This window comes from Mastigoproctus giganteus, chromosome 5, assembly GCF_048544385.1.
Source record: "Mastigoproctus giganteus isolate SK-2022 chromosome 5, ASM4854438v1, whole genome shotgun sequence".
Taxonomy (NCBI): Eukaryota; Metazoa; Arthropoda; class Arachnida; order Uropygi; family Thelyphonidae; genus Mastigoproctus; species Mastigoproctus giganteus.
The window spans coordinates 51,002,262-51,026,940 of record NC_143579.1 but is presented as its reverse complement, the minus strand read 5'-3'; the positions used below and the strand labels follow the sequence as shown (position 1 = coordinate 51,026,940).

General features: G+C 38.2%; 1 protein-coding gene across 2 annotated transcripts in view; it reads left to right on the top strand.

Annotated features, from left to right (window-relative positions):
- The window catches only part of LOC150085385 (uncharacterized), a 237,836-nt gene that overhangs the window by 39,044 nt on the left and 174,113 nt on the right, over positions 1–24,679 (top strand). For both annotated transcript variants that reach the window (XM_090373192.1, XM_090373193.1), the window contains 3 exons: positions 5,268–5,447; positions 5,618–5,811; positions 10,368–10,543. In XM_090373192.1, the coding sequence (XP_090229318.1) occupies positions 5,268–5,447; positions 5,618–5,811; positions 10,368–10,543 (550 nt within the window). The remainder of the gene's footprint in view (positions 1–5,267; positions 5,448–5,617; positions 5,812–10,367; positions 10,544–24,679) is intronic.

Sequence of the window (24,679 nt, the reverse complement as noted above, 5' to 3'; positions counted from 1 at the left end):
GATTTCAGCCACTTCAGAAACTTTGTCCTTGCAAAACAGAATAAAATTCTTGCCAGTAAAGATCCTGAGCTGCCATTTGAAATCACTTTTTTTACCTAACAGAAATTCTGTTATACCTAATTTTTGACAGCAATAATATGAAAAGGCAGGTCTGTGCTTGTATAACAGATTGAGGCAGCATAGTTCACTGCATCCTCTTTATGGCTATAATTACTGTGCTTTCAAACAGTGAAAAATGCTTGGGTTCAATTTCTGACAAGATAGGAGGAATTTTTGTGATCCCTCCTCCACCAATGCTGTTGCTGAGTTAATCTTATATGGGCAAATGTTACATAGTTACTCAAACTAACCAAAGAATGCAGTATACTACAGGTGAAAATTAATGACATCTCATTCTTAGTTGCCTTAATGCAAATTCTAAATAAACATTCAAATATTGTTTTTGTGATAGTTTCTCAGTTTTTTAGACTTGTGTCATGTTGAAATTTGCTCTCTCTTGTTTTTTGTGGCTGGACTTGTTTTAAATGTTTCTTCGGTTTCTTTATGGTAATAACATTCACCTCTAAGGTCTTTGTCTCTCTGGCCTAATGTAAGATGTCACATGATTACCAATCTATATCACACATTGTAATGATGAGTTTTTCCGTATCCTTCTGATATCTTTACACATTTTGTCAGTAGCTAAAATCACTTTCTGTTCATAGCATTACTCAATAGGCAGTGCTTTGCTTGGCTGATAGCATTCTTCCTCTTGATTGGAATACTCATATGAGTGGGGCATAAATTCAAATTGAGGAAGGATGGTTGCAGGATATATGCATGGAGGTTTGCCTTTGGTTAGCAGGTATTTAATTGTCGGACAAACTTTCATATCTTGTTGTGGAGGTGTGTATTTTGAATAAATTCAAGGAAGAACTAGAAAAACTATTGGAGGGAATAGACAGGTGACGTTAGAAGTTTTTTTTTTTTTTTTTTTTTTGTGTATGTGTATAAAACCTGATGCTTTATACACTTGCTTTCTTGTATCATTTGCCACTACTAATGCTAACTTGTTCTTTATGGTAGAAAATTCTATCACAGCTCTTTGCTTACAGTGCATATCACTCTGACATTTTGATAATTAATCACTCTTGTTCCATTTGTAGGAATGTTTTGAAAATTTGCAACCAGAAGCTTGTATCACTAAAAGTTTATTTTATTATTGTTTTTTTTTTTCTCCTCTGGGAATTTATATTTTAAAAATATATGGAATTTATTTTTTGTGTGGTGGGGAGATCCTTTAAGATTTAATATCATCTTGCCTTACCATCCAAAATTATATCACATGTTCTTAATGATTTGAGTATATGAATATGAGAGTATTCATTTCTCATATTCATATACTTCTAGTATATGAATATGAGAAAGTTCTTTTAAAAGTAACTTTGCTTTTCTTTCACTATATCCATTTTGTGCTGTTGTTTGTGGCATGATTTTCAGACGAAGAACTGAAACTTCCCTTATATTCTGTTTCCACCTAAGAAATAGAATGTGAGAAAAACTGTTGTACATACATTTGCAAATTGTGTACCTATTGGTTGAAAATTTCATGAATTCCATGAAATCACAAATGTGATAATTGGGTGTCTTGAACTTGTAATTAGCTAAACCCTGGAACTTTTGTTTAAGCAGGCTGTAAGCAAAAGCACTTATAATAATATTTCAGGTTAATACAATAAATCTGTTTGAAAGTGTTATATTTGTTCCATTAAAATTCAGATTAGTGCCATTGCACCATGTTTTATTTGTAGCAAACTGCCAAAGTAAATAATTGGCATTGTTTTAATTGTATCTCATATTGTGAATACCTTCACAATTTTGTTCAAGGTTTAGGCCTAAATGGATGTCGGATGAACTAATGAGACATATGGCAAAGAAGAAAAATGTATGGGATACATATAAATTAACATGTGACACAGAAGCCTATGATAGATATGTTGATCTGTAACCAAGTTACAAAGGAGGTTAGGCAGGCGAAGGCAGATTACAAAAAATCTTTGGCAAAGGATGCAAAGAAAAACAGCAAAGAGTTCTTTACTTATGTAAATTCTAGAAGGAAGGGGATGAATCAGATTGGTCCACTTGATATCGATGGTTCAACTGTTGATGATCCTGCTCAGGTACCTAACAAACTAAATGAATATTTTGCATCGACATTCACACATGAGGAGTTATTCAGCGAGGGGACTGCCAGAGGTGTATTCAACTCTGGCAGTAAGCTAGATAATCTTGTAATAACTGAGAGTAAAGTGGAGGAGAAATTGTTGAAGATAAACACAAGAAAGGCACCTGGGGTGGATAGGATCTATCCAGTTATGTTAAAGGAGGCAGCAAAGGAAGTAAGCAAACCCTTAACCATAATTATGAGAGCTTCCTTGGACTCAGGGGAGGTACCCATAGACTGGTGATGTGCAAATGTGACCACAATTCACAAAGGAGGATCAAAGGCTGACACAAATAATTATAGGCCTGTGAGTTTAACTTCTGTTCCAGGAAAATTAATGGAGGCACTGGTTAAAGAAACACTGCAGGATCATCTAGACAAGATTTCAGTTATAGCTTGGACACAGCATGGTTTTGTTAAGGGAAAGTCTTGCATGATATTTGATTGGATACTATGATGCAGTCACAAAAGAACTGGATACAGGGAATAACTTTGATATTATATATTTGGATCTTAGGAAGGCTTTTGATACTGTTGCACATGGAAGACTGCTGCACAAATTGGAGCAGTGTGGCATTGGAGGCAAATTGCTGCTATGAATAAAGGAGTCGTTGAGGGGGAGAAGACAGAGTGGTAATCAATGGACACTGCTCATCGTGGACTAATGTTATTAGTGGAGTCTCTCAGGGTTCAGTGTTGGGTCTATTATTGTTTTCTGTATTTATAAATAATATTGATGATGGTATATCAAGCTTAATGTCCAAGTTTGCAGACGATAGAAAGGTTGGCAGGGTTGGTAAGGACACTACTGAAGCTATGCTGCTGCAACAGGATCTGGAAAGGTTGAGCAGATGGGCTGAGAGGTGGCAAATGAAGTTTAACATTGACAAATGTAAAGTACTACATATGGGAAACAGCAACCTCAGAGCAATGTATCAAATCTTTTGTACTACACTGACAGTGGTAGAGAATGAAAAGAACCTGGGGTAATTGTGTGGCAGATATAAAGTTCTCTGAGCAGTGCAGATGGGCTGCAAGAGTATCTCATGGTGTCTTGTCAACCTGTATACCTGTACTGTATACAGGTCTGGCGGCCTCATTTCAAGAAGGATGTAGAGCTGCTGGAATGAGTACAGAGGGCAACAAGATTAGTGAATGGAACAAAGAGTTGCTCTTACGAAGAAAGGCTTAAGTTTTGCAAATTACAGTGTCTGGAGACTAGGCACCAGCGAGGTGATCTGATAGAGGTGTATAAATCCTTGATTGGTTTGAGCATGCTCAATGCCGATGGGATTCTTCCTCTTGCTCAGAATAATCACCTGAGAGGGCATAAATTCAAATTGAGGAAAGACAGATGTAGTATAGATGTGCGGAAATTTGCCTTTAACCAGCGGATAATTGGTTGGTGGGAACAGACTTCCATCCCTTGTAGTGGAAGTTGATAGCCTAAATAAATTTAAGGCTCAGCTGGACAGGTATTTCGAACGAACGGAGGGGTGAAGTGGAAGTGTGTTTTTTTTTTTGGCTGATGCTGCATAAGTTTGCTTTCTTGCATCATATGCCTCTACTAATGCTAATGAGTTGCCATGGTATTGCACTACCTCAAATAAGTAAAAAAAAAAAAAAAAAAAGGTAAAGTGCAACCATTATCAACCCACTGCAGGATAGAAGCCTCCTCAACAATTCATGCTGAGGGAAATAGACCATAATCTGCCACGCTGGTCAAGTGCGGGTTGGTAGATCGACCGTATTCAGCAGTCAGGTGTTTGAACCCCGGTCTGCTCACTACTCAGTAGACCGGGGTTCCCGCTTATGACCACTCGGCTACGGATGCTTCACAAATGGAGAAGACTAATGTTACTTATTCTCGGCGGATATCACCACCCAGACAGCACCATTTCAAGGCTCATTGGCCTCTCCGCAGTGGGTGGATGAAGGTATTCACAATATGAGATACAATTAAAGTGATGCCAATTATCTACTTTGGCCGTTCACTACGAACAAAACATGGTGTAATGGCACCAACCCATTCACTATTGAATCTATGCTTAGTCACATGCTTTATGCAAAATAATCACATTAAAATTCAGATTAATTTTTATTAAGATCTTTATTAAGAAGTTTGGTATTGTATAAATTAGCTGGTTATTTTTTGATCAGTTCAATTTTCTCGACCATAGATTATATTTAGATATTTAAACTATATTCGTGCAGTAGAGCTATTGGTAATTTGTTGTGGGACACCAATAATTTGTTGGAGATACCAATAATTAGTTTTATCCATCAAGTTTATGATTTATTATAAAAGAAGAAACTTCAAATTGTTATCTCTGTGAAATCATCATTTTTAAACCAACTGTTGACTTTCTTCTTTCCACCAGCAATGTTCAGTTTATCACTTTTCACACTGCACTGTATGTGAAAGAACTCAATACACTTGTATATTCTGCCAGGCATATTCTTTCTGTTTTTTAATGTATTTAGCATAGTGTCTCTTGTACTGCGTAAAATTTTCCCATTTGCAGTTTTATTGAAAATTTCTGAACTTGAATTAAATGCCATGCCATGCTGCAAATGGATATTTTCCATCTTGTGCAAGCTTATGCAAAGCAATTTTCAACATCTAAAACGCTTTAAACACTTGTCATATCGATATGTATAATGTATGTTATTGTGTTAGTTTACATTTCTTATGATCCTTTAGTCAAAACTGGTTACTTGTACTACTACTCTCTATTATTAAAATATTTACTGTCGCATCAGTCTTGCTGTGAAATAACACTGTTATAGTTGATTATAGATTCTTATCATTCCTTCCAATAATTCTATCCTTTCATTCCACTTAATACTTTTTACATCTCATTATTATGTAAAAATATTAATAGGACTAAAGGTTAGCATTCTAAGTTAGCAGTACAGTATAATCAAAAACTTGAAGAAAGTTTAATTTTTGAATTTTATTATGTATTTATTATTATTATTATTTTTTTTTTTGCAGAATTTTTTGAAATGCGATGTGACTCTATAAATTGTTTTTTTTTTTTTTTTTTTTTTTAATTTGCAGGAATCTCAGCGTAGCAGACTAGAAGCAGTTCATGATGAGCTGATAAAAAACCTTCAGAATGAACAGGAAGAAATAATAATAAAACATCAAGCTCAAATTGCAGATCAAAAAATTAAACTATCAAATATTCAGAAAGAATGGGAAGAAAAGTATCTTTATGTGCAATCAGAAATGAAACAGGTATGCGATAGCTATTCTAAGAAACTTGTAGGGTCAGAACTACTGAAAGAAAAGTGTTATTTCTATTTAAATAGCAACTTACCAATTAAATAATAAAATTGTGTTTTTTTTTTTTTTTTTTTTTTTCTTTTCAGTGTGTATTAGGTTTACAGTTTACTTTTTTTGTTTAGGCAGACTCCTTATCAAAACATGAAAAAAAGTTACTTAATGAAAAGATTCAGGAACTGCAGAAAGAATTGACTGACACCAAGAGTAAAGTGGTTGAAGCCAAACAGCTTGCTGCAGCTGCAGAAAAGCATCATATTGCCCTAGAAGGAGCACAAGTGGAAATTGTAAAACTTCAGGAGGAACTGAAAAATGCAGTGTGAGTTCTAATTTTATATATGTCTTCTTCTTGGATTTCTCTGTTGTATTAACATCCTTGACCTAACTTTTTAAAAATTTTTTTAATAATTTAATTTTGTTCCTACACGCTTTTTTGTCCTCCCAGTCTCCATTCTTCAATTTGCTCTTTTCCATAGCCGCCTTCACTCCCTCCATCCATGTGCTTCAAAGCATTCCTCTCCTTTTCCTTCTGGGAGGGGGTGTCCATTCCATTGCTTTTTTAGGTAATCTCCATTCTCCATTCTCATAGCATGTCCATACCGTTCTAATCTTTTTTTTTTTTTTTTTTGTTCTAATTTGTCGATGTTTATTTGAGCGTGTGTTGCTTTTTTTTTTTGTCTTCATTCCTAACTATTTCTAGTTTAGATCTTCAGGCTGATCACCAAAAATCCTTCTCGACAGCTATTAATTTCTTCCTTTGCCTTTTCTTTATAGTCCAAATCTCAGATCCATATAGTAAGGTACTCTGAAAAATTGCATTATATAGTAATTGTTTGGTTTTTGGGAGAATGTTATTGCTCCATAATATTGGATTCAACATTCCCAAGACCTTTCTTCCTTCATTCTCCTTGTAATTTCATCTTCAGATGAACCATCCATCTGCACAATAGCTCCGAGATATTTAAACTGCTTGACATTTTTTATCTCTGTTCCATTTACACTCAAAATGTCCCCTGTTGAATTCCTATATTCCTTCTTATTAAAATTTATTGCCAAACCCCATTCTCTATATTGTTCTAATAACTTTCTGCACATATAGTCAGTACCTGATCATCTGCAAACAAAAGGTTTGAATAGTAGATGTTTTTGGGCCACACATAATCCCATTGGCCTGCATCTTTTGGCCAAGCCTCCAGAGACACTTCCAAGTACAACTTGAATAATGTGGGGGATAAACAGCACCCCTGTAGCAAGCCTTTTGATGTTTTGAATTTCCTTTATATTTTTGACTCAATTTTAATGCAGCAAGTATTATTTTTGTATCTTTTTCTGATTATGTTGATCAGTGGTTGTTGTATTGATATTTTTTCCATTGCACTCCACAGCATCTTTCTTGGGCCACTGCCATAAACTTTTTCCAAGTCAATAAAACACTAATCCTATATCCTGTCCATAGCTTGGCATTTTTCCAGAATCTGCTTGACCATGAATAAATGGTCAATACAGGACCATCCAGCTGTAAATCCACACTGCTCCTCTGAAATCCTTATTTCTTTCTCTAGTTTAGTTTTCAGTATCCCACTAAAAAGCTTTGCAGTTGGGTTTAAAACACAGATTCCTCTGTAGTTCTTCTGTATTTATAATATGAATTATATCGAATTTATTTATAATATGAATTTTTCTATCAGTACAGACAGGCTGCCTGGACAGCTCGTGGGATTTTTGATCCCATGCGAGGGAGCTCTCCCACCAAAGGGAGTTGAAAGCCCCCTTGAAATCCAAGAAAATAGCAAGTATATATTTATAAGAAGAATTTTATGTGACTCACAAGAAGAATACAGAATTTTCTGTATTCTTCTTGTGAGTCACATAAAATGTGACTTGTGAGTCACATAAAAGAGAAGTGACTCACTTGTGAGTCACTTCTTGTGAGTCACATAAAATATGTGACTCACAAGAAGAATACAGAAAATTCTGTATTCTTCTGTATTTATAATATTTTAAATATATAAAATATTATGAATATGCTTCTCTGAAATTTGAGGTTTATTTAATGCCCTATGAAAAAACTGTAAACAGTAATGTTCTTTATAGGGAGAAAAACCCCTCCCACATCATCTATCCATCCCCTCCAATAATTTTTCTAGTTCATAATTGGATTTATTCAGTATTCAAATTAGCCACTTCCACAGCAACAGATGGAAGTTTGTTCCAACAAGCAGTCACCCATTAGCCGAAGGAAAACTTCTGTGTATCTATCCTGCAGCCATCTTTTTTTAATTTAAATTTATGTCCCCTCATGTGTTTGTAGTCTGAGAAAGAGGAAGAATGCCATCGGCATTGAGCTTACTCGATCTATTCAAAGCCTTAAACACCTCAACCACATCATCTCTCAAGTGCCTATGGGATCAGAATTGAAACCTTTCTTAGTAAGACCATCCTTTTGTTCCCTTCACCAATCTTGTTGCCCTTCTCTATACCCATTCCAGCAGATCTACATCCTTCATAAAATGATGCCTCCAGACCTGTATGCAGTACTCAATATGTGGCCTGACCATTGTTTTTTATAATGGGATAATCACCCTTTATCCCTGCTAGCAAAGTTCCTATATATCATTAACAAAAATCCCATGAGCTCTCCAGGCAGCCTGTCTGCACTGATAAAAAAATTCATATCTGATTGCACAATTACCCAGGTCATTTTTTTTTTTTTTTTTTTTTTTTTTTCATTTTACGCTACTCTCAGTGTAGTACCACACATTTGGTATGTTAATCTGAGGTTACTGCTACAGATATTCAGTACCTTGCATTTCTAAATGTTAAACTTCAACTGCCATTCCTCAGCCTACTGCTTAATTTTTTTTCTTGTTTTTATTGCAGTAGCATACCTTGATTATTGTCATTTACCATTCTGCCAACCTTTGTATCACCTGCAAACTTAGACATTAAATCTGATATATCAACGAGCCCCAGCACTAAACACTGGGGGAACTCCATTAATAACATTAGTCCACAAAGTTCAGTGTCCATTAATAACCATTCTCTGTGTTCTCCCACTCAACCAACCCTTTATCCATAGCAGCAATATACCTTTAATGTCACATTTGCTTCAATTTGTATAGCAGTCTTTTATATGCAACAGTATCAAAAGCTTTCTTGATATCGAAATTTAGGATATCAAAATTATTTTTTGCATCCAAGCTCCTTTTGTTACGGCATCATAGTATCCAGTCAGATTGGTCTAACAAGATTACCCCTTAACAAATCCATGCTGTGACAGCAGTATAACTACACTCCTGTCTAAATTGTCCTGCATTACTTTTTTAAATAGTAACTCCATTATTTTCCCTGGAAGAGAATTTAAGCTAACAGGTCTGTAATCACTCATGTCATTCTTTGGTCCCTGCCTTTGTGAATTGGGAATACATTTGCACATCCGCAGTCCACAGGAACCTCCCCTCAAGTCGAAGATTCACCTTATTATGGTTATGGGTTTGCTTACCTCCTTTGCTATTGCCTTAATCTAATTACATTAAGGCAATATCTTTTCCGCTTTCCTCTCAGTTATCAAAATCATTTAGCTCCCTTTTGGTTTTATGAAAGTCCAGCATCCCTTCCCCAAAGAATTCCTCGTGTGAATGTAGATGCAGAGTACATTTTCAGTTTGTCAGCAACCTGAGCATGATCAACAATACTTAAACCATTGATATCAAGTGGGCCAATATGATTCATCCCCTTCCTTTTTGAATTTACGTAAGTAAATAAGTCTTTGCTGCTTTTTTTTGCATCCTTTGCTAAAGACTTCTGATAGTCAGCTTTAGCTTGCCTGGTGCCTCCATAGCCAGGTGGGCAGGAGCAGCAGTGCATGTAGCACACGCTTCTTGATTAAACCGGGGTTAGAGCCCGTGACCACCAAATATGGAGGATGCGGAAAGGTCAGGGAATGACCACCGCACATCCCCGGAGCAAAATATGGCCTTAGTTGATAATGCTCCCTTAGTTGATATTGAGTCTGAAAACTCTTGATGGAATTTTCAGTATTTAAAAATTTTCTACAAAAGGCTCTATCCTAAGTAGTACATCACGTTTTGGATCACATACCTTTATCTGGCTGGGAAGTATATGTTCACAGTCATTAAGTCACATTACTGTTGTTATTACATATCAGTGCATTTGATATAATTTTGAACTTATATGTATTTTTTGGTGTATGTATTCACCAATATTTTAATGATACTTATATGTATCATTAAAATATTGGTGAATACTACCACTAAGTGCCAGTATTGGTCATTATGTATAACCCTTTTTGATGAGAACTGGACTTTTTGAGGAGTGTTTGCTTTTGATTTAGGGCGGGAGCTTCTTTGGTCGTTGCCATTGAAATCACAACCAGGTCTTATGAACTGAATTATAAGCAACAATCCAGCGAAGGATATTTATTATTTAATTAATTTCTGCCATTAAAAAAGGTTTGCAAGAACATAGAACTATACCAGACATAGTTGATTACAACTATGTCTGGTATAGTTCTTGAGCACCCTCTTCTAAAATGAAATTGTGAATGTCGCATTGTGGATGAGTAGCTGGTGAATATATAGTCAAATAGAAATGGCTTCCATTCTGATCAGTTGGAGGTGTGAATAAATAAGACAACATTACATCCAACTGGTGATTGTCTGGTATGATACAGTATACAGATGATTACCAATTGAATGTAACATTGTCTTATTTATTGAATGTTATATCAATACTTTGTGATGAACATGTTGGTTGTGAGGATTGGTAAACTTATTTTCCCTCCATATTTTATTTAAAAGTGTTGCAGTGATATCATTTAAATTCTAGTAATTGTTTTCATCTATGTTTCTTTAGTACAGCTCATGAAAAAGATCTTAAAGATATCAACAATCAAATTATGGAAACAAGAAAAGAAAGAGATATTGCCTTAGAAGAGGTTAGTAAACTGAAATTGGAGTTGAAAATAGCAGAAGAAAATAAAACCAGCTTGACCAAAGAATTAGATGACACCAATAACAGGGTAAAAGATGGTAAGTAATTTCTGTTCCTCACTTGAAATGTTGGTTGGAAAGCACATTTATTATAATATAAATGTACTAAAAGTGCAAGATAATAATTAAATTGAATTTTGAATTTAAGAAAAAAATACAGATTCATTATTCTAGATGAACTACATTTATTTTTCAAATTCCTTGGTCTCTGTCACAAAAATTCACTAAAAATTAACTATCTCATTTATCTATATTATTATTGCTTCATCTCCATATTTATTCTTCATCTCATTCTCACCTGCCAGATTGTAGTCTGTATTACCATTCATTGCATTTGTTATGTGTTATGCAGTAATTTAAAGGAATTCATAGTAATACTATTTTGCATATTAGGTTATTTGTAAATATTAGTAAATTAACAGTAAAAATTTATACATTTTCAATCAGTTGATCTTGATAGCAAAGATTAACTGTGGATAATTCTGAAGAATAATTTTTTATAGATTACTGTTATTTTATTTTGCTATAATTTTGAAAACTTGATCATCTGTGTTTGAAGGACACATTAAAGTAATCTTATTTTTTTCTTTCTTTCTTTTATTATTTTTTATTGCAACATGTAGCATTAGCATTTTTAGCATTAGTAGAGGCATTTGATGCAAGAAAGCAAGCTTATGCAGCATCAGCCAAAAAAAAAAAAAAAACCCACTTCCACTTCACCCCTCTGTTCGTTCAAAATACCTGTCCAGCTGAGCCTTAAACTTATTTAGGCTATCAACCTCCACCACAAGGGATGGCAGTCTGTTCCACCAACCAACCACCCGCTGGCTAAAGGCAAATTTCCGCACGTCTATCCTACATCTGTCTTTCCTCAATTTGAATTTATGCCCTCTCAGGTGATTTTTCTGAGCTAGAGGAAGAATCCCATCAGCATTGAGCATGCTCAAACCATTCAAGGCTTTATACACCTCTATCAGATCACCTCGCTGGTGCCTAGTCTCCAGACACTGTAATTTGCAAAACTTAAGCCTTTCTTCGTAAGAGCACCCCTTTGTTCCATTCACTAATCTTGTTGCCCTTCTCTGTACTCGTTCCAGCAGCTCTACATCCTTCTTGAAATGAGGCCTCCAGACCTGTATACAGTACTCTAGGTGTGGCCTGACCATTGCCTTATACAATGGAATAATCACCTCCTTATCCCTGCTGGAAAAATTCCTGTATATCATTGACAATACTCCATGAGCTACTCTTGCAGCCCGTCTGCACTGCTCAGAGAACTTCATATCTGCCTGCACGATCACCCCCAAGTCCCTTTCATTCTCTACCACTGTCAGTGTAGTACCACAGAGTTGATACGTTGCTCTGGGGTTGCTTTTTCCCATGTGTAGTACTTTACATTTGTCAATGTTAAACTTCATTTGCCACCTCTCAGCCCATCTGCTCAACCTTTCCAGATCCTGTTGCAGCAGCATAGTGTCAGTAGTGTCCTTGACAACCCTGCCAACCTTTGTATCATCTGCAAACTTGGACATTAAGCTTGATATACCATCATCAATATCATTTATAAATACAGAAAACAATAATGGACCCAACACTGAGCCCTGAGGGACTCCACTAATAACATTAGTCCACGATGAGCAGTGTCCATTGATTACCACTTTCTGTCTTCTCCCCCTCACCACCCCTTTATCCATAGCAGCAATTTGCCTCCAATGTCACTCTGCTCCAATTTGTGTAGCAGTCTTCCATGTGCAACTGAATGTAGAACTGAATGTTTAGAGATTAGTGACTCAAGTGCTTTTTATGTTACTCTCAAATGTGGAAAGAATAGAAAGGTCTTTCCAGTCTTTCATAATCAAACAAAGATTTTGTTAGGAAAGAGACTTTAAAAAAATTCTTTCCATTACATTACTGTGAAGAGTATTCTATGATGTTAACAAAACTTAATGCTAGACTTCATGAATGCAAAATTAAATTGTTTATTTATGCCAGCAGACAAGGTTTCCTACACAGAGGCACATTCATTTCACTAAATAAAATTGTATTAATGCCATTTTTTTGTATCTGCATAATTATTTTCTTATCAAGATAAATTGCTATGCTGTAGAAGTGACTGTACCCCTCTGAAGCAAGTTGTAATGTTGTAAATCAGTACAGGACTGATTTTTGTTACTATAGTGACCTGTACACCCACTGCTATAACAGAGGTGGTCATGAAAATGGTGATTTTTGTGTGTGTTGAACCTTCAGATAATTTCTATTATAAATTATCTGAAATAGAATGCCTCCTGACTTTAACTTCTGTATTTTGCACAAGATAATATCAAATGCTACTACTAGAATAACTATTGGCTACTGTCATAAATCACCCTTCACTTCATCAACGTATTAACTTCCCTTTCAATATTCTCTACCCCCCCTTTTTCTATAATGTATATCTTCTTCTTTATCTTCGCCTTCTTCTCACGTTTATATGGGGTCGGCATTTCCATCCTTAATTCTTTTCCTCCATTCCTCCCTATCCTGGGCTTCCTCTCTCCTTCATCCTCTCTCTTGTAAATCCTCTGCCACCTTGTCCTTCCATCTCAGCTTACGTCTCCCCCCCCCCTTCCTATTCCCTATCACCTCCAACTTTTCACACCTCTTCCCCACATACTCCTCACTTCTTCGTTCCACATGTCCAAGCCACCTCAACCTATATTCCTGCATTTTTAACTCAGAGGTCTCACCTTAACCGTACCTCTGATGTAATAATTTCTTATCCTATCCTTCCTCATCACACTACACATCCATCTTAGCATCCTCATCTCTGCCACTTCCATCTTCTCCTGGGCCCTTTTAATTGCCCATGTCTCAGCACCATACATCAATGCAGGTCTAACCACAGTTTTATACACTCTTCCCTTCATTTCTGCAATTTACTTTCTTATCACACAGCACCCCACTCATCTTTCTCCAGTTCAGCCATCCACATTGCATTCTATGCTGTATTTCTGAATCCTCCATCCGTCGAAATGTTCGATCCCAGATACTTAAATTTCGAAACTAATGGTAACTTTTCCTCCTGCAGATTTATAGAACTCTCATCTTCTCCATTCAATGCCATATATTCTGTCTTTGTTCTACTTATCCTCATGCCTCTCTCTTCCAGTGCTTTCCCCCATTCCTCCAATTTCTTCTCTACCTTTCCTTGGGATGGTTTGCACAGTACGATATCGTCCGCGAACAGCATACTCCATGGTACTCTACTCTTCACATCTCTCACCAACACATCCATTACCAGATCAAACAGATATGGGCTAAGAGTTGATCCCTGGTGCAGTCCAACTACTACAGAGAACCCCTCAGTTATACCTACACTACTCTTAACCTGAGTCACCGCTCCCTCATACATTTCCTTCACAAGCCTTACGTACTTTTCTGATGCACCCTTCTCCCTCGTGCATCTCCATACAAAGGGTACTAGGAAAGTTTTGCAATACAGCTTTGTTTATTTAGTTTTTTCAAATTAATTTCCTCTACATTCAATACACCTCCCCATCCTCCGAAACCAATCTTTAAACCAGTTCTGCCAAGTTTCACTAGGGAGTAAAGCACACTCGTTGTCCCAAGCCCGTAGAAGGTCCTCATCACTGGAAAACCACCTCCCTTTTAGCTTCATTTTCACATGCGGGAACAGTGCAAAGTCGCAGGGAGCAAGGTCTGGACTGTAGGGAGGGTGCTCGAGAAGTTTCAGTCCTGTCGTGGTCAAATATTCGGTGCAGGCTTTGGCGCGGTGAGCTGCAGCATTATCGTGATGGAGGTACCAGGTGTCCATTCTTGACTTTGGCCGCAGGTTCTTCATAGATCCAATGACTTTAGGCAGGCATTGTTCAGTATACCACTTAGCTGTGACTGTCTTCTGCGTGTCCAAAACGACACGTTCCACAATTCCACTCGATTTGAAAAATACAGCTATAATTTTCTTCTTTACAGATCGGGATTTTCTGACAATTACGGGTGTGTCGTCATCATCAAAGACCCAAACTTTGTTTTGAGCCTTGGTCGGCAGATCGTAATAGTACAGCCAAGTCTCGTCACCTGTCACGATGTTGTTCACATACAGAGATTGTCCCTTATCAAACGTTTTTAACATCTCCCGGCACCAAGTCACACGTCGTGTCATCTGCTCTTCAGTCAGTTGATGCGGCACCCAGAGAGAACAAAGTTTCTTCACGTGCAAATGATCTTGCAGAATCGAACGAATTGCTGGTGCATTTAGACCCAAAGTATCCTCTATCTGTTGGTAGGTCAATCGCCTGTTTTCGTCAAGCATTTTCCTCACAGCAGTAACGTTTTCCTCCGTAACTGACGTTTGTGTCTTTCTCGGCCTCTCCGAATCCTCCAGAGTGAAATTTCCCCTTTGGAATTCTCTATACCACCTGAATATCGTTGTACGATGTGGACAATCATCATCTAGTGCAAGAGTCATTTCTTCTAAGCACTGGTCTATGGTTAAACCACGCACGAAATTATACCGCAAAACTGTCCTTATCTCATTTCGTGACCACGATGCCATCGCAAGCACTTTACACTCGCACTACTAATGAATAACTGAGCCCATCGACATGGCGCGGCGGCTACTATGCACGTATGAACATGTCTCAACATGCAGCAACAAGCAGCTTCCTGTGATTCATTGTTGCGTCATATTGCAAAACTTTCCTAGTACCCTTTGTACCTCTTGTCTGGGCACTCTATCTATGTACACCATGTGCAACTCTACTTGCATCTCCCTGTACCTTTCCATCACCTGTCTTAAAGCAAAGACCGCATCTGTTGTTCCTCTTCCTGGCATGAAACCGAACTGTTCCTCTCCTATTTCCGTCTCCTGCCTTATCCTTCCTTCCACAACTCTTTCCCAGATCTTCATCGAATGAGGCATTATTTCCCTGTAGTTCCCACATTCCTGCACATCACCCTTTCCTTTATAGATTGGCACAAGTATACTTTCCCTCCACTCATCTGGTATCCTCTCCTGCTGCCACAGTTTTTTCATAGGGTCCCATAAGATATCAATCCCTTCTTTGCCCATACTTCTCCATACCTCTATTGGTATCTGATCACCACCTACTGCTTTCCCCCTCTTCATTTTTCTGAGTGCACTTTCCACTTCTTTCCTGCTTATGCCTTCCACTACTCTTTCATTCATCTCTCTCTCCTCGCATGTGGCGCCTCTGTAGCTAGGTGGGCAGGAGTGGAAGTGCGTAGCACACGCTTCTTGATTAGACCGGGGTTCGAGCCCGTGACCACCAAATACGGAGGATGCGGAAAGGTCAGGGAATGACCACCGCATATCCCTGGAGCAATATGGCCTTAGTTGCTAATGCTCCTAAAAACCAAATAACAACAACCATCCTCGCATAATGCCCATGGGCTTTCCTCATTTAATAACTTCTAAAAATAGTCTTTCCACCTTTCCTTAACCATCTCTTGGTCCTGTATCACCACCCCCTCATCTTTTATCTGTTTTATTGATGAGAATTCCTTTGATGCCTTGTCTCTCGCTTTGGCTATTCTTATCAACTTCCTATCCCCTTCTTTTCTTTCCAGTTCCCCATAGGCCTTATCCACTGCCTTCACCTTTACTATTGCCACAGCCCTTTTCGCCTCCTTATTTGCTAATTTATATGCTTCTTTATCTTCCTGGCTACCTGTTAAATCCCATCTTTTCTTCATCTCCTTCTTTTGTTTTATCACAGATTGCACGTCCTCATTCCACCACCAAGCCTCCTTTCCCTCCGGCACCCCCTTTCCTGATGTTTTCCCCAACTACTCTTCTCCATTAAATAGTTGTATCTATTTTATGATACAACTATTTAACTTCCACCACTCTTGCACATCTTCTGGTAACTTTATTCCTTTTAGCACCTTTTCCCTAGACTCCTTCCTCAAACCCTCTTTCAATCTCCACCATTTTATCCTTTTCTCCCTCTGTCTTGAATATTTCCTACTTTTGTCTGCTGCAACCTTCCAATCGACCACAAGCAATCTATGTTGTGTAGACACTTTTTCCGTTTATCACCTTGCTGTTCCTCATTTCCTTTAGATGCCTCCTACGGCACATGATATAGTCAATCTGGCTTATCCTTTCCCCACTCTTGTATGTTATCAGCTGGCTTTCTTTCTTTTCAAAGTAGGTGTTAACTATTGCCAGGTTGAATGCCACTGCGTGTTCTACTATCCTCTCCCCTTCTCCATTTCTTTCCCCAATACCCCACAGTCCATACACTCTTCCTTCCTCTCTCTCTTGCTTCTTCCTAAATGTCCATTTAAATTGCCCCCAACAATCAATCTCTCTTTTTCAGGTATTGCCATGACCACTTGATTCATTTCCATCCAAAAATTTCCATCCTTTTCTTCTTCCCCACATCCTACTTGCGGGGCATACGCACATACTATTGTGGTCAAGTGTCCACCCACCTCCGGTTTGACATTCATAATCCTGTCGCTCTTTCTGTTAACTTCACACACTCCATCCTTTAACTCCTTATCAACTGCAATACTTACTCCATTTCTTCCTCTCTCATCCGCTCCCCTAAAGAACAATTTGCACCCTTCACCGAGCTCTTTTGCTTTATTTCCCTTCCACCTTGTCTCTTGTAGGCATAGGATCTTCACTCTTCTTCTTTGCATCAAATCCACAATCTCTCTACTCTTTCCATTCATTGTCCTGATGTTCAGTGTTCCTATTCTAACACTTTTCATCCTCTTCTTCTTCTCAAGCTGGACTAACTTCTTTAACCGAACCTGTCCTTTGTTCGGTAGCCCTGACCCTTTTCTCATACAGTTTCTGGGCAACGTGACTGCACGTTGCTTATGGAGTAAGCCCTAGCCATTCCACATCCATTTTCCGTCATTCTATCATTTTCTTTTGTTTTGGCATAGTTTTTACGGCCGGATGCCCTTCCTGACACCAACCCTCACCATTTATCCGGGCTTGGGACCGGCACCTACTGAGGCTGGGTTTTTTTTATAATGTATATATACCTATGAACTCACTATATTATGTGTTCTGTGTCAACATCCAGCTCCCATGGTTCATCATTATCCAGAATTACCATGACAGACCAATATAGAGATCACTTGATCTCCATGTCAGTCTGTCATTTTGGCCTCACCTTGCAGTATCCAGAATTATTTTCTCTTTCTGTCTTGCCCATACTAAAAAAAAAAAGAAAAAAAAAGTGATACCCAAAAATTATTTATTTTTGGGTTTGCATGAGCTAATATATGAAACTGCATGGTAAAACATTTTATGAACTCATTTTAATTATGTGATTTTAGGGTGTTGATATTTCTCAAAATCCTGCAATCCCAATTTTTGGGAGTGTTTCACAATACCAAAGTGTCTTTTTTTTTCTCACTCCTAACATTTATGTTGCTGTATAAATCTATATAAAATCTTATATCGATTTTTATCTGTCATTACAAAATGAGGGCAGACATTCAATGTCTTCTGCATTTCATAGCCATTTTTCTAGAAAGAATGGGCATCTCCTACTAGTTAAACAAGCAACTTCTTTCAAAGCTGCTTGTGATGAAAGTTCTTTTGGGATGTATCTGCCACCTTTATCAAGAAGACACTATTTGCAATTAAGACTTCTAAAAGCCAGAAAAACAATTTCTTCCATCATCTGATCCAAACTCTGTCCATACCCATTTATAATTAGATGTACTCACAGAAAAGCCCAATAAAGTGGAAAGTGCATATTGTGTTTTGGTCATGACCTCCAGAAACGTCCTTTAGAAAAATATCACAAAGGCGTTAAAAATTGATTCTTTTAACAGGAACATATGATAAAGGGTAGTGCAATTTCCATTATGATTTTTTAGAAAGATAAATAGCTTAGTTATTATATAATGAAATTTTCAACTTCCAAGGACTTGGAACGAATTACAAAAAAAAAAAAAAAAAAACCACCATTGTTATTGGGTTTACATTACGATATTTTCACATTACCTCTATTTATTCCTGCAGGATCCAGAATACATTTCCACAAATTTTTTAAGTTTGCACCGGCCAGCAAAAACTTACGTAAAGTCAAATTTCCACAAGTCGAGTATTTCATAAGTCAGGGAGTTCCTGTATCTGCAGAAATCTTTTCCCACTAAATACGTTTGTGAGAAACTGAATTCTGTCTGTCCATTCTTCAGACAAATATCATATTTTTTCCCATTTAGTCCCATGTTAAACCATAAAGCACCTTTAGTTCATTCAAATTTTGAATTAGAAAGTTCTAACAATTTAATTTCTTCATCAGAAAGGTTGTTACAAGATTTTTACACCATGTCTAAATGCTTCACTTCTCAAAAACCACTTTGTTAGATTTTGAGGGTTATGGAGAAAAATATTAAAATGGTAATTCTTCCTAGAACAAAATATTCACAAAACTTTCAATTCAGATTATCAAAATTATTTTTTATATTACCCTCCACATTGAATTACTTTTGTTTCCTGTTTTGTTTGGGGGGGGGGAGAAGAGGTGCTACATCTAAAATACAGGAACTCCCCGGCTTGCATTAGCATTAGTAGAGGCATTTGATGCAAGAAAGCAAGCTTATGCAGCATCAGCCAAAAAAAAAAAAAAAAACCCACTTCCACTTCACCCCTCTGTTCGTTCAAAATACCTGTCCAGCTGAGCCTTAAACTTATTTAGGCTATCAACCTCCACCACAAGGGATGGCAGTCTGTTCCACCAACCGACCACCCGCTGACTAAAGGCAAATTTCCGCACGTCTATCCTACATCTGTCTTTCCTCAATTTGAATTTATGCCCTCTCAGGTGATTTTTCTGAGCTAGAGGAAGAATCCCATCAGCATTGAGCATGCTTAAACCATTCAAGGCTTTATACACCTCTATCAGATCACCTCGCTGGTGCCTAGTCTCCAGACACTGTAATTTGCAAAACTTAAGCCTTTCCTCGTAAGAGCACCCCTTTGTTCCATTCACTAATCTTGTTGCCCTTCTCTGTACTCGTTCCAGCAGCTCTACATCCTTCTTGAAATGAGGCCTCCAGACCTGTATACAGTACTCTAGGTGTGGCCTGACCATTGCCTTATACAATGGAATAATCACCTCCTTATCCCTGCTGGAAAATTTCCTGTATATCATTGACAATACTCCATGAGCTACTCTTGCAGCCCGTCTGCACTGCTCAGAGACCTTCATATCTGCCTGCACAATCACCCCCAAGTCCCTTTCATTCTCTACCACTGTCAGTGTAGTACCACAGAGTTGATACGTTGCCCTGGGGTTGCTGTTTCCCATGTGTAGTACTTTACATTTGTCAATGTTAAACTTCATTTGCCACTTCTCAGCCCATCTGCTCAACCTTTCCAGATCCTGTTGCAGCAGTGTAGTGTCAGTGTCCTTGACAACCCTGCCAACCTTTGTATCATCTGCAAACTTGGACATTAAGCTTGATATACCATCATCAATATCATTTATAAATACAGAAAACAATAATGGACCCAACACTGAGCCCTGAGGGACTACACTAATAACATTAGTCCATGATGAGCAGTGTCCATTGATTACCACTCTCTGTCTTCTCCCACTCAACCACCCCTTTATCCATAGCAGCAATTTGCCTCCAATGTCACACTGCTCCAATTTGTGTAGCAGTCTTCCATGTGCAACAGTATCAAAAGCCTTTCTAAGATCCAAGTATATAATATCAAAGTTATTCCCTGCATCCAGTTCTTTTGTGACTGCATCATAGTATCCAATCAAGTTGGTCAGGCAAGACTTCCCCTTAACAAAACCATGCTGTGTCTGAGCTATAACTGAAGTCTTGTCTAAATGATCCTGCAGTGCTTCTTTAACCAGTGCCTCCATTAATTTTCCTGGAACAGAAGTTAAGCTCACAGGTCTATAGTTACTTGTGTCAGCCTTTGATCCTCCTTTGTGAATTGGGGTCACATTTGCACATTTCCAGTCTATGGGTACCTCCCCTGAGTCCAAGGAAGCTCTCATAATTATGGCTAAGGGTTTGCTTACTTCCTTTGCTGCCTCCTTTAATATAACTGGATAGATCCCATCCACCCCGGGTGCCTTTCTTGTGTTTATCTTCAACAGTTTCTCCTCCACTTTACTCCCAGTTATTTCAAGATTCTCTAGCTTACTGCTAGAGTTGAATACACCTCTGGCATTCCCCTTGCTGAATAACTCCTCATGTGTGAATGTCGATGCAAAATATTCATTTAGTTTGTTAGCTACCTGAGCAGGATCATCAACAGTTGACCCATCAATATCAAGTGGACCAATCTGATTCATCCCCTTCCTTCTAGAGTTTACATAAGTAAAGAACTCTTTGCTGTTTTTCTTTGCATCCCTTGCCAAGGATTTCTCGTAATCCGCCTTTGCCTGCCTAACCTCCTTTGTAACTTGGTTGCATATCAACTTGTATCTATCATAGGCTTCTGTGTCATGTGTTAATTTGTAAGTATCCCATGCATTTTTCTTCTCTGCCATATGCCTCATTAGTTCATCTGACATCCATTTTGGCCTACACCTTGAACAATATTTCTTAGTTGGTATGTAAAGCCTAGTAGCTTCCAAGATATGTTCTTTGAATGCTTCCCATTTTGAATTTGCTGTTGGTAACATCATCAGTTGGTCCCACTGTATAGAATTTAAATACTGTCTCAGTCCATCGTAGTCGCCTTTACGGAAGCAATACCCCTTCCCTTTACCCCTAATGGTAGTTACCTCTTTCAGTAAATCCCACTTCAGCACACTGTGATCACTGCCACCTAGTGGTTCATTTATCTGCAGATTCTTAATGCATGAAGAATCACTGCTGATAATCAAATCAAGAGTATTACTCCCTCTAGTTGCCTCCTGAACATGCTGATGTAGAAAACAATCATCCAATAAATCCACAAAAGCCCTGCTAGTGTGTGAGTAACCAGCCCCCAAATTCCAGTCAATATCTGGGAAATTAAAATCTCCCATTATAAGACTCTCTGATTTACTGGCCCACTCTATTTCCCTGTACAGTTCCTTATTATACTCATCAGAGTCATTAGGCCTATAGCACACTCCTACTCTCAATTTTGATCTCCCAATGCTTATGTCACACCAAACTGACTCAACACTGCACTGTCCAGCGATGTCGACTGGCTTCACTTCCTTGGTTTTTATGTGTTTCTTAACTAATAGCATAACCCCTCCCCCCTTCCTATCCTGTCTATCCTTTCTGTAGACGTTGTACTCCCCAAATTGCAGTTCTGCATCCCTTATATCTGTGTGACACCACGTCTCTGATATCCCAACAATATCTGCCTTTGATGTTTTGAGCAATACCTCAAATTCATCAAATTTATTTACTAAACTCCTAGCATTGGTGTACACGCAAGTATACCTGCACCTGTTTCTATTCTTAGCTACCCTAACACAACCCATGTGTTTATTTGTACCGCAATGGCTCCCAGAAGTCTCTGAAATACCATGCATCTTGTTTTTCAGGCTTCTACTCATTCTAATAGAAGCAGTGCAAGAATCTCTTTCACCTCTGCCAGTGGCTACTGTCAATCTATTGGTCTTTGTCTCCCCCCAAGCTAGCAGTTTTCCGACCCACCTAACACTGCCTCGATAGCATCAGCAAATATTCTTGCACCCTTTCTATTTAAGTGTATCCCATCCCTGTAGAAGCAATCTCTCCTGTTAACAAGTACAGTCCAGGCTGAAAAAAATTCTACCCCTTGAGCCTTGCACAATCTTTCCAGGGCCGAATTGATCGACAAGGCTCTCATCATATACTCCCTCCTATCGTGTCTGGGCAGAATTGCAGACACTTTCAAATTCAACCCTAATTCTCGGCTTTTGTTCAACAGTGACCTGTACTTGTTAAGTAATTCTGCCGGTCTCCTACTCTTAATATTATTAGTGCCAACGTGTACAACTATATCACCTTTTGTGCCCTTAAAAGATGATATTCGCTCTACAACGTCATCAACCTTTGCCCCTGGCAGACATACCCTGGTCCTGTTCCACCTATCTTTTTTACAAAGCATGTTCCCCGTTTCCCTGACAATAGAGTCACCAACAACTACTAGTTCCTTCGGGACCAGCGCATTCTGCCTTGGGGTTTGTCTCTGTGTCACGTGATGTCCAAGTGCAAGCTCTGGCGTTGATGTGGGCAGCTGAGAGCTTGATGGGCCCCTCAGTTTAGTTCCTTCGAGGGCATCCACCCTGTCCTTCAAGCTCTCATATAGGCCCACAAGAACGCCGAGTTGTTGCCTGATATCGATACACTCCTTGCATCGCGCACACACAAAGACATCCCCCTTGGCAGTATCATGTCCCGTACCCGATTGCTCTGCAAACATCAAGCAAACAGTGCATTTTATAAGGCTGTGAGTCAGAGGACAACTGCCCCCTTCAGTTCTGCTCTGAGCCACAGCGCTTCCATTAGCTTGAGCCTTTTGCTTTGCTGCTCTGGTCTGAGTCATGATTCTATTAATTTAATATAATTAATTATGTTACGTTATTAATTATGTTAAATATAATTAATTATATTACGTTTGTAATCTAAGTCGTTATATGTATTTATTTAAACGTACAATTTAACTGCTAACGAAGTTCAACTAACGCTATCTAGTACATAGGTAAGGGTTGCTTTCCATGGAACGCTACGTAAGTCGGGGAATTTCTCCCATGCTTGTGCAGCACTCACAACTGTGCTCGCTGAATTGATTGAATCAAAAAAGAAATGTTCGAACGTGTAAATAGAATTATTTATTGTATTTATTCAATATTTTATCTCATGGGCATGAAAAATTTCAATAGCATGCAATTTAAAAAAAAAATTTCAATTATAAAATTACAAAAACAGAGAGGAAACAGGCATAACGTCAGTAAGTTTTACCCCTTGAGCATCGTTGCCAGAATTGACATCTTCAGCTGATAAGTATGCCACTGCGGAGGTTGAGGGCTGTGGAGATTTAGAAGGGGTCGGCCGCTCAACCTTACAAAATAACATATTAATGGATGACTGGACGGTGGCTTTTTTCTTTTCATCATAGATTTCTTTTTGGCAAGCAAGCATATCATTCACTCCTCTAACTTTTAAGAATCGTTTGCTGTCAGGATCCATCTTCTCAAACATTGCCGATGCAATTTCACAAAATGCCATTGCCATCTCTCTGGTGATGAAGTGTTTCGGCTGATCATTTGGTCCATCTTGAACTTCGTCAACATTTTCTTATTTCACTATTGCTGCCTGCAAGTCAATATGTTATTTGTTAGATAATTCCTTGTCTTCTTCCTCTATTAACTCCTCCACGTCTTTGGCATCAACCTCTAACTGAAATAGCTCTGCAACCTTTACAATCTTATCTGTAACCTCTTCATATGATTCGTCTTTTTCAAATCCTTTGAAGCCTTTTATGTGCCGTGGGGATATTTTCTTCCATGCACCATTTAAACATCTTTTAATAATTTCCGCCCAGGCCTTATTAATGTTTAAGATGGCATGGTAAATATTGTAAGATTTACAAGTCTCTTAATGTAAAATTCTTCTCATCGTCTACTGCAGACAATGTATGAGCAAATGTTGTGCGTAAATTGTATGCTTTTAAATTCGAAATAATACCCCGATCCAGTAGGTTGGATGAGTGAAGTTGTTTTTGGCAATAGAAATATGACTCTCTCGTTCGAATTGAAATCATCTAGATGCTTAGATGTCCATTGTCTTTACAATATTTTTTCAACCTTGGGAATGAAGCAACATTTAAACAAAGAGAGATACTGTTATCCATGCTGTCTGGTTCGATCGGAAATGCACGGGTAGGGTGGCCTTATTGATGCCCTTAAATGCACGAGGATTTCCAGAATTGTATACAAGCATTGGTTTTAATCTGTAATCTCCCACTGCATTAGCCCCAAGCAAGAACGTGGCCCTATCTTTTGATGCCTTGAAACCTGGCAATGTATGTGCAATCTGGCATTTTTTTCCAACACATCACAAAATTTCTCTGCAGCTGCAGAATCAGCACTGGCGACTTCATTGCATAGTTTAATGTTGTGGAAACCAGCACGATGCTTGAACCTATTAAACCACTCGTTGCTTGCCAGAACTTGGGTTGGGGTTTGCTGTACTTATCCTTAATATTTTTATAAATACTTG